At 46.4% G+C, this 10,237-nt stretch overlaps 2 protein-coding genes across 2 annotated transcripts; both read left to right on the top strand.

Annotated features, from left to right (window-relative positions):
• The first annotated feature begins 196 nt into the window (after positions 1 to 196).
• fgfbp2b (fibroblast growth factor binding protein 2b) lies at positions 197 to 1,343 on the top strand. Its single transcript, XM_037472854.2, has one exon. The coding sequence runs from the start codon at positions 254 to 256 to the stop codon at positions 980 to 982; it is 729 nt and encodes a 242-aa protein (XP_037328751.1). The 5' UTR covers positions 197 to 253; the 3' UTR covers positions 983 to 1,343.
• A 2,134-nt stretch (positions 1,344 to 3,477) lies between these two features.
• Positions 3,478 to 5,183, top strand: LOC119218301 (fibroblast growth factor-binding protein 1-like). The gene is made up of 2 exons (XM_037472611.2): positions 3,478 to 3,558; positions 3,863 to 5,183. Exon 2 carries the CDS (start codon positions 3,891 to 3,893, stop codon positions 4,566 to 4,568), a length of 678 nt encoding a protein of 225 aa, XP_037328508.1. The 5' UTR covers positions 3,478 to 3,558; positions 3,863 to 3,890; the 3' UTR covers positions 4,569 to 5,183.
• Positions 5,184 to 10,237: the final 5,054 nt, after the last annotated feature.

Below are 10,237 nucleotides of genomic sequence, written 5' to 3'. Positions count from 1 at the left end.
CATGCCACAAAGGCTTCATGTGGTCGTGTGTGTGTGTGTGTTGTGAGGAAGGGGGTAGGTGGGGGGGGGGGGGGGGGGGGGGATCAGTGCTGGAGGAGGAGTTTGGGGCCTTCGGCTCACCTGAATAATACCTTCTTTGTGAGCTTCAACCATATAAAGTCCCGCTCCGATGCTTTCCACCCTCGCACACCTCAACCTTCCCGCGCGGACACGTACACACACACAAACCGGCCCGCACCCTGCCGTCGCCGCCATGAGATCCACGATGACCGTCGGGCTGCTGTTTCTGGCAGCAGCGGTTTCTGTGTCGAGCGCTCAGGCCAACAACAGCAGCAGTGACAACAGGCCGCAGCAGCAGCAACGCAGCGTCTGGGATGAGCCCATCCGATTCAGCACCAAAGCCAAAGACTCGTGCACCATGACCGTGTCCGCAGCCGGGGACCACACTCGCCTGCGCGTCTCCTGCAAAGGCCCGAGCCAGGGCCAGGCCCCGGCGCGCTCCTACCACTGCGACTTCCAGGGCAAGCCCGACTCGTGCCGCGCCTACAACCTCAACCCCCGCCACTACTTCACCCAGATGATGTGGGACGTGAGGAAGCTGAGCCACGCCTGCCAGGGAGCCAAAGTCTACCGCCCGGCCATGTGCAAGAAGCACCCAGACGAGGCCCAGATGACCTTCCTGTCCTCCTGGCCCAAGACCCCCGGCTCCAAGCCCTCCAAGCCCGTCCAGGAGGCCAGCAGGCCGCTTGCGCCGGCCAAGAACAAGCCCGTCGCCGCGCCCAAACCCGCCAAGCCGCAGCCGGCCAAGCCGCAGCCAGGCAGGGGCCCCCAGAGCAAGAGGACGACCGCCAAGCCCGCGAAGGGGGCCGCCACGCGCCCCACGGAGCAGCCGGACTCCGAGGCCTCCCGCGTCGCCGCCGAGTACTGCTGGACGAGCTTGCACGGCGTCTGCACCTACTTCATCAGCTGGTTCCAGAACTGAGGGCGGCCGCTGCGGACCGCCGGTGGGTGAGGAACGAAGAACAAGGAACTGAAAGGTCGGATACAGATTTTTTTAGTGAGAGGTCGGCTGGAGAAGTTGGACGGAGTGAGGGAAAGCGCAGAAAGCACGGTGGTTGTTGGTGTGTGTGTGTGTGTGTGTGTGGTTTAAAGGTGGAACCCATGCAAATTTAAAAAAGCATTAGCAGTGGTGGAAAGAGTTACGAGATCTTGATCTCGGTGCATCACATTCACAAGACTGTGAACACTTGTGTACGGTTGGTTCATGATTGCTTGTGCTGTCGTGATGTGTATATGTCTTTTTTTTATACTCTGTAAAAACACACAGCAAAACAAAATATGGCAGGCATTTGATTTTGTTTGTATATGATGTGTAAAAAAATGTGAGAAAAGACAATAAAGTCAGAGCGGAGATCTCTTCTTCCTCCTACTTTTTTTTGTCTCTGTGTTTTTTTTTTCTTGCACTCACTCGTTTCAAAAGAAGGCCTCGTCGTCTGCAGCTTGTCGTCTGCAGCTTGTCGCCTCACAGCGAGTGGAACCTGATGCATTTATGCAGAATCAGCGTTCGACTGCAGCTGCTAATTTGTGTTCAGCTCATTTTTAAACTTTAGGTCCCCTCCAAAGGGTCAATTTGCAGGAGTCTTTTCTCTAATCTTCGCTTATTTTTGAATAAAAAGAACAAACAAAGAACAAACTCTGAAACGTAATGGAGCCGAAGAACAAAGTAGTGTGAAAGGGTAAAACACGAATAAAGCACTGAGTAAATGTAGTTCCTCTCTATCATTAATCACGTCTTCACTGGTGTTCAGAGGAGGCTGCAGTGAATCTAGTGACCACGAGGTGGAGCTGCTGAGTTCAGAGAGGACGCACAAACACACGCACAGCCTTCATACGAGTCGCGTGCCAAGGCCAAGGCTACTCCAAGGTTTCCAGCACCAGCGTATATACTGGGATGAACAGGGATGATCTCACCCTGAGACGTACGTCCCATCATCATGAGTTCATATAATAATAATTCAGATGTAGTGTTGTTTTGTCTAACCCCCCTTTTTTGCTGAAAGAGGGATAATTGGACGGGGAGGAGAGAAGCTCTAAGAGTTATTAGAAATGAGATAGAAATGATAGAGAGATGTACTCAACATCAGAAGGGAGGTTGTAATGAAGAGAGGCTGCCAACTCCAGATGAAGACTTCCTCTGACTTCCTATTGAACCCGTGAAGGAGCTCGGCCAGTCGATGTCAGGAGATGAAAGCAGCCACCGACTGAGAGTTTACGGGCAGAGGGGAAGCTGACATCTGGTGGATAAGTTACTGTTTGATAGATAACTGTAAGACAGAACAAAGGAAAGTCCAAATTAAACGATCAAACCAGTGGGACTAAAACAGTGTATTTAACCCAACCAAATACTGCGGAAGGCTTTGAATTCAACCCTTCCAGTTACATCAAAGGCCTCCTTCTTTTTTCTTTTTTTTAGGAGCTTTTAACACCGTCCACATGCTCGCTTGCGGCTAATGCAGCCGCAGCCTCTTGCAGGGTCTGCCCTGCATTTTCCCCCAAAAGTCTGCCTCGAATGGATGCGGCCCCATATCCAAAGTCAGACAAAACACGGCGTCCTCGTCCGGACACGAAATTGGTTTTGCAATACAAGCGAACGCTGCATGAACTTCTGTGTTTGAGGGTCATCCGGGTTACAGGAACCTGATGGGTGCTAAACGTGAGGCAACAGGAGACCTTACCACACAGGTTCATATCCGGCTTGTTGCTTTGTGCTGTACGTTTCCCCCTTTTCTGGTTCGCTGATGATGATGATGATGCAAAAGCCCAGAAACAGATCTTGAAATGTAAAAAAAATAAAAAAGGTTTACATGCTTTCTTTCTACCTGTCGAGGGAAACTTGTTCAATTGCAACATGTTTATTTAGGTAATAATGCGCACATTTTAAGTCAAATAGACAAGCAAATGACTTCAGGGGAAAAAAAATGTGTTTTAGTTGAGGCATTTATCATCTTCCATAAGAAAGGTTTTTTTTTAAATTATAATTGATAATTACCTATGTTTACCCTGGATCCCACATCCAGTCTTTTGCTTTGATGACATGCGTCAGGCCACATGGCCGGAAGTTGAAAGCGAGGCTCGCCTTTGTAGTGAAGCGCAGCAGCGGATTGGTGGAAAGTCAGTCGAGCCTCCGTGAATGCGCGTGCGCGTGTTGGGTTTACAATGCTCGTTAACGTCATTCGGAATGAATCCACGGTGTGCATCCATCATCATTCCTACTTTATCTTTGATCTCGAGGTAAACTCGGTGAAAGGCGGGATTTGAGTTTGGACACGTCAGGTCGGCCAAGAACAAAACGCACTCTCTTCTTCCTAAACAAACTGCTGTCTTTAGAATTTCCTCAATGAATGGGGTGCACCGACGCGCGCGTATGTGCGTGTGAGGGAGGGTTGGGTGGGGTGGGGGGGCTGGGCGTGTCGAAGCATCTATGTATGAAAGCCATGTGCGAAGTCCCGGAGAGCCACAATAAACAGCTTTACGCACAGAAACCCTCGGAGTTTAACGGTATGTTGGAGTCCTTGTTTTGACTTTCTTATGCGTTCTGTGCGCGAAGTAGTCCGTAATGTGGTGTCTTTAGAATAGCTGCAGGCTCACGAGTTACATTTTAATTGCTAATAGTTACCAAGTGAAGCCCGTAAAATTAGGTTTATTTACCGTAAAATCGAATCGATTTTTTTTTCATTTTATTTTGCTATATTTCATTAGAGAAAATAGGTTCCGTGTATAGGAGTAGCCTTCATTCTAAACACCGTTTTGTGCCCGGTGACCTTATCATTTCCATCACTGAGGCCCTTTTATTCTCTTTCAGACAAGAATACATTTGTTTTAAAGAGAACATGCTGCTGCTGAGGACTGTCGCTCCCTGGATGCTGCTGGTCTTCCTCGGCCACCAGGTCTCTCTGTGCTGCGGTGCGCGCCATAAGAACCGAGGAGCGGACAAGGCCGCGACCACAGCCCCCGACAAGGTGCACGTGAGCGGGGACAAGCCCGCGGCGAGCGGCCGGGGGAAGTTCCTCGCCGTGGACAATATGCTCTGCTCGTGGGGGACGAAGGACGTCGGGGACACCGTCAGGCTCTCCGTGAAGTGCAAGGACCGGAGGACGCGCGTCAAAGGCGCAGCCGCCGACCTGGAGTGCCAATACAACGCCAAACCGCAGAGCTGCCCGGGCTACCGGTCCGACACCAGGGGCTTCTGGAAACAGGTGGCCCGCGCGCTCAAAAGGCTGCAGGGCAAGGTGTGCAAGGACGGCCGCGCGCTGGTGAGGGCCGGCATGTGCAAGCGCGCGCCTCGGGACGCGCACTTCAAGCTGGCGGTCCGCGCCACCGTCGCCCCCGCGGTGCTCGCGGAGCCGGAGGATGATCGCGAGCCGCTGCCCACTCGCGCCGCCTCCGCGGGACCGACGGCCTGCAGCGCGCGCGCGGACCACCGGGAGACGGCTGAGGAGAAGTGCGGCAGCTCGTGGGCGAGTGTGTGCAACTTCCTCCTGTCCATGCTGCAAAGGGACGAATGTTAGCTCTCAGATCACATCTTATTTCAGGGTTGTTCACAGGCTCACACACACACACACACACACACACGGCGATATTTGATATTCGTTTTTGGAAAGTAACTTTTCTACACAATGCGGAGCAACTTGTACTTGCTCTGAAAAAAATACAACGTTTAAAAAGCAATTATAGTTACTTTTAAGATTTTGAATGTCCCTTTCAAAAATGCATAGAATATGATTTTAACTATTAAAAAAGCTGCTCAAACTTCAATGCACTAGTAATGATGATTTACGTTTGGTTTTTATATAGAGATTATTTTATTGCTTGAAGTCAAATTTGCTGATGAATCTGTGTTTTACGTGTTTCGAATATTTTGAATGAATTTCTTCCCCAATCCTTCAGTTGACCACTAAACACAAACATGAACCAACCGCAGAGCATTGGTCACCTGATTTTAAAGTTTTCAGTCCTGGATCTGGAGAATATTGTTTTAATTACTTTTACGTATTGTGTGCATTTCTACAATGTGGTTTTGTTATATATTCAACACTTCTTGCACCTCTTGAACTGGATTATTATAATATAGAGTGGTACATTTCTTCTACCTCTTGTCAACTTTATCAATCAACCATGTAAACACCACAAAATAAAGGTTTTCTATTTATACAATGTGTCCTCTTGCCTTGTAGAATATGAAGCAAGACTTTTCAAGGGGAGAAGCAGAGTCGGTGTGGACAAGATATACAAAATAAAATACACATTTCATCTCTTTTTCTTGAGTACTAAATATATTCTTGTGACTCAATTCCATAAAAATCTTTGTACTTTTTCTTTGTTTCAGCTGAGATTGAAGCATTAATGTCCGTTTACAAGAAACCAAACAATCATTGTTTCAAAACCAGACTGCAAAGGCACATCTTTCTTTTAGTGAAACTCCGTTAAAAAGAGTAAAATAAATTCCTCCTTAGCACGAGCAACACTGCTGAACACCAACAATGTAAACAGACAAATTATTCTGTACTCCGGTACAGTTTGAATATTTTATAATTCAATGAAATAAAAGTTTAAAGAGGAGTAATCAATGCTTTTAATATCTTAAATGAGCCTAGAGATACAACTCTCGTACAGGTTGTTTTTTTCTTTTTACTCGGCAGTTTATGACTTTGTGTCAGAACACACTTGGCCGATTAAATCTCAGGTTCCTTCCACCTCCGGCGGGTGGGACACACAAGCGGAGTGATTGTACATGGCCTCCAGGTTATAGAAGACTTGTCCCTCTGGTTTCCTGCAAAAGTCTTAATTACTTTCTCGAGGCCCGACTTGCTGTGATCCAGCTGTGTGTGTGTGTGTGTGTGTGTGTGTGTGTGTGTGTAATCACTGAACAAGTGCAACCCCAGATGTGGATTTTACGCTTTCCTGTCAGTTCCTGACCTGCTTCACCTCTGACCTGCTGCTCATTGTACCCTCTCAGACAGACAAACTGGAGAGAGATTTCCACCTTTCAGCGGAAGTCCGCTCTCTTTGATGGCACAAAAGGGGATTTTGTTTCACCGATTCCTTCAACCAGAGCTCAAGGACACATTCCAGGAAGGAGGAAGTAGTTAGAGGTTAGAGGTCAAGGGCCAAGAAGGAAATGAGGATACCATCCCAAAAGTCTGCGCTACAAGGAGCAGCTGCGTGCGCGAGTCCTCGTGCGTTTCTTTTAACAAGTGGGCTCCTGCGGGCTTTGATCAAGAGGACATGATGAAGTGCTGCCGCGGCGGTAATGGAGTGTGGAGGAGCTGCAGGGCCGTAAATCAGGCGGCTGGTGTGGCTCTAAACCGCACCCTTGAAAAATGTGATCTATCTGCAGGTGATTTATTTCTAAAAAACGTCCTTAAATCCGAGATCGGGCCCCGTGTCCTCCGTGTGTTCCTTCCTGTGGTCGTGCCACCCGGCCGGCTGGTCTCACGCGGCGGTCGTAGCCACCAAGAGATGATGCGAGATGACGTCCTGCAGGACCACGAGTGGGGGGAGGCATCGACCTTTTGACCTCATTCACATTTCGGTCACATACATCAGGGTCCGGGGGCCGGCCTCATGGCCTTCCTTCTCCTCGTCAGACCAGAGCTTAAAGATGAAACAATAATACTTTGTGGGCGAGTAAGATACCCAAAGGAAAAATCAATCTTCCTCTTATCCGCTAACATAACATTTACCGAAAAAATAAATCATTCCCCCCTAAAAATCGAATCATCTCGGCTTGTTTCTGTAGGATCACCTGAGAGCGAAACAGATGATTAACTATTACTCAACTGCCCCCCCCCCCCCCGAACTTCCTCATCATCCTCGTTAATGTCCGCGTATTTCTGTCAGGTTGTACGGATTAGAAGCAACAAAACATAAATACTCTCACCATCCCCGATTAAACAACTATAATGAGGTGAGGAAATCCCTGAAAGAAAAACACATTATCCTCAATAATCATCATATCGAAGGTGCGTGACACCTTTTTCCAGCTCAAAGCCGCGCCGGTGGCGGCGTGTCTCGTCTTGCCTCCCTCCCCCCCCCCCCCCCCCCTCCTCCTCGCAGGGCAGTAACGTTGTTGCTTTACAAACTGAACAAACACCCGTGAAAGCATCCGCCTTTGACTCCTCAGCTCAAAGCATTAAAAACAACTTCTTCTTGAAGCCCTTTGAGCTTTTCAGACAATGATTCAATGGTTTCTATCGGCTCCTCCATCCGTCCTGTCTCACAAATCTGAGAGAAAAAAAGGGGGGGTTTTCCTGATGAATGAAACAGGTGCAAACATGCTTTATTTAGTGATGGTTTGATGGGCGCCTCTTTTTTGTTGAGCTTTTTTTTTCAAAGCAGCCAAATAAACAACCCAGTCTCCAAAAAAAGCGTGAAATGGCTACGTTGGTCCACCGTGATAAACTAGTCATGTTACGTTTTCCCCCAAAATAACGTTACTATGTTACGTTTCTTTTGGCCCATTCATTTACATTGCTTTGCAAATAGGTCACGTGACTATCAAGTTTCCCGGTAGCGAAAAGAAAAACATGGCGGACGGTCAGCATAATCTCCGTGAAAAACACAATATTTTAAGAAAGCATCAGCATTTGTATGCATTTCGATGGCATTTCTAGCGAGAAGTATGCGTTATTCTTTCATAATCTTCTATCAGAGACTGTAGAAGACCTTCCGTTTATTCGTTTCTGCGAAGATTTGAGTGTCCCTTTGGCAAAGCGTGGCTACGCAACGCCTTTAACGGCGCATTATTAAAAAAACACTTCCAGTGGGGGCGTTACCGTAAAGAAGCGTTCAGCCTTAAAGCCACTAATCGCCAAACAAAACAAACTCAAAGCACTCGAATCACATTATGACTTTTTAAACATAAATTCCGTTATTTTTATGAGTTTTCAATGAAAGAATGCATCATTTCCGGGGGTAGGCATGCCCGGGACATCCCGAATTATGGGCAATTTTGATTTGTCCAGCTTTTTGACAGCTCCAGTCCCGACTTCCAATCACAGCCTCCTAAATCAATGACGCGCCTAAAACTCTCGGATCGAACATTACGTCTTGTTTACATGGGAAAGGGGGGCGGGGCTTCGCCCTCAGAGCGGAGCGTCATTTCTCGCTCCACACGTCTCCTCTTTTTACTGGCCAGGAAAACGGGCGATCTATCCCACGTGGGTCTGGCTCCATTCCATTGGCTCTGACGAATCCATAGAGAGGCGGGACTTATAATTTGCCCGGCAAACGGAGAGATTTGAGCTGCATTGCTTCCACTGTGCGTGAAGTGGCCGTGAGGCCTCCACTAAAGTCTCTCTCTATTTGTTCTGCTTTACTCAATAAAAGTAAAACCTTTACAGATATACTGTCCACACACTAGGCTAACATAATGGAGACTTCCAGGCTTCGTCCTTTATGTTTTATGGGGATAAAGCCCCTGTAAGTAGTTTTTTCCCAAGCAAATCTGAGTTTCTTCTTTTTTTGTGTGTCCCATACAAATATCAAAATATATATACTGATTTTCACATCCAAACACACTCACTTATGTTCCCTTTTATCATGACAACAAGAAATTTCAAGATATACCTTTTGCTTTCATAAATCATACAGTGTGTAAATGCCCAGCAGTGTACGGTCCGGGGGCCCCTATCGGGCCACTTGTTAGATGGTTCGATTAGTCTATCACTACTATACTTTGATCTGACGACTAATTTGCACATCATGCTCGTACCGGCATGGCTTCGCCCTTCCCAGGCATAGTTCATCATCTTCCGGGGTCCTATAGCCAGTGTTGGGAAAGTTTACTTTCTACATTAACTAGTTCAAAGTTTAGTTTACAAATTTTAAAAAGGAACTAGTTCAGTTCATAATTCAAAATATTTGAACTAAGTTCACGGTTCCAAAAAATGAACTAGTTCAGTTCTTTTTTTCCATACGTTGCTGCGAGCTATTTTTTTTTTAAATTATTGCCACAGCCCAGAACCACAGACAGCAATTATTTTATCAGTTTTAACACTGAAGCTATGCATCAGATTTAATCTTCTTATCCAATTTGAATCCTTATCCAACCAGGGTTTACATTAGCATTGAGGGGACAGCATTTCCCTAATGATTCTTTGATGCTATGTTGCTGTCTATTCACTCCACACTAGCAGCAGTTGCAGAGTTTACCCCTACACTACATTCTCAAACACATGCTGCTTAAATGGTCTTTTTTAAATAAGGAATTATTAAAAGAAAAACAGGACAGTAATCATTAAGGTGCAAATGTTTGCAAAGAAAGGTCAGATTCCTCCCATCCTCACCGACCTTGTCAGTAACTTCATAAACTCTTTAAAATTATTATACGCCGCCTCTTTGCTACACTTATTAATGCGCGTTTATGGTGTGTTTTCTATAGAAATCTGGTACCCCATTGAACGATGTTAAGCTGAACGAACGCGCCGTTCATAGACACCAGAATGAACGAGAACAGTGACGTTCATCGGGCATTAATACAGTACGTTGAGTTCACGTTCGCCCAAAATATCAACAAGTTTATGAACGCGTTCAGGCACAACACTGTCCCAAAAGGGCCGGGATCGCACCTCACCCAGCATGCCTCGGCCTTCACTTTTTTCACTACAGAGTTTTGTTGCACCCTGTGACTCCGGCGTTAGACTCCTTCGACTGAGTTTTAAGATGGGTTGGATGGGTTACTGACTAAAATTTATGCCCCCACCCCCTAACTGCCTCAGGGAAACTTGTAAATATAATAAGTCAAATAAGTCAAACAAGCAAGTTGTATCTGGTTTAACCCTTTTATTCCTGTAGGCGTTTTTTAGGTCTCATGCTGGAAATTGCATTTACACACTAAAACTAGGATAACGCATGTCTGATGATAGTGACAGTGAGTCTGTCGATCAAGATGAGGATGGAGACATAGTAGAGGTTGAAAATCCTCCTTGTTGAACACCCCACAATACATTCTGTGCTCCCTCTGGCATAACATTTCTAATGATATCATGTCCCCCCCTTCAGTATTTTAAGACATTCTTCAGGTTATTGTAGGCCAGTTGAATGTGTATGCCATAAAATTTGACACAAACAAGCCCTTTAAGTTTACATGTTTTGTATGTGGATTTTGTACATACAGTGTTGGTCATTTCATTTCTTTGTTTAATATTTTTGAATTTATGTTTGAATCCATTTGTGG

The sequence above is a fragment of the Pungitius pungitius genome, chromosome 9 (genome assembly GCF_949316345.1).
Source record: "Pungitius pungitius chromosome 9, fPunPun2.1, whole genome shotgun sequence".
Lineage (NCBI taxonomy): Eukaryota > Metazoa > Chordata > Actinopteri > Perciformes > Gasterosteidae > Pungitius > Pungitius pungitius.
Note: the sequence above shows the minus strand (reverse complement) of the source record. Positions and strands in the feature narration are given on the sequence as shown.

What these genes read in the sequence shown, in the direction of transcription:
- LOC119218301 (XM_037472611.2), top strand. Translation starts at nt 3,891, where the DNA reads ATGCTGCTGCTGAGGACTGTCGCTCCCTGGATGCTGCTGGTCTTCCTC.
- fgfbp2b (XM_037472854.2), top strand. Translation starts at nt 254, where the DNA reads ATGAGATCCACGATGACCGTCGGGCTGCTGTTTCTGGCAGCAGCGGTT.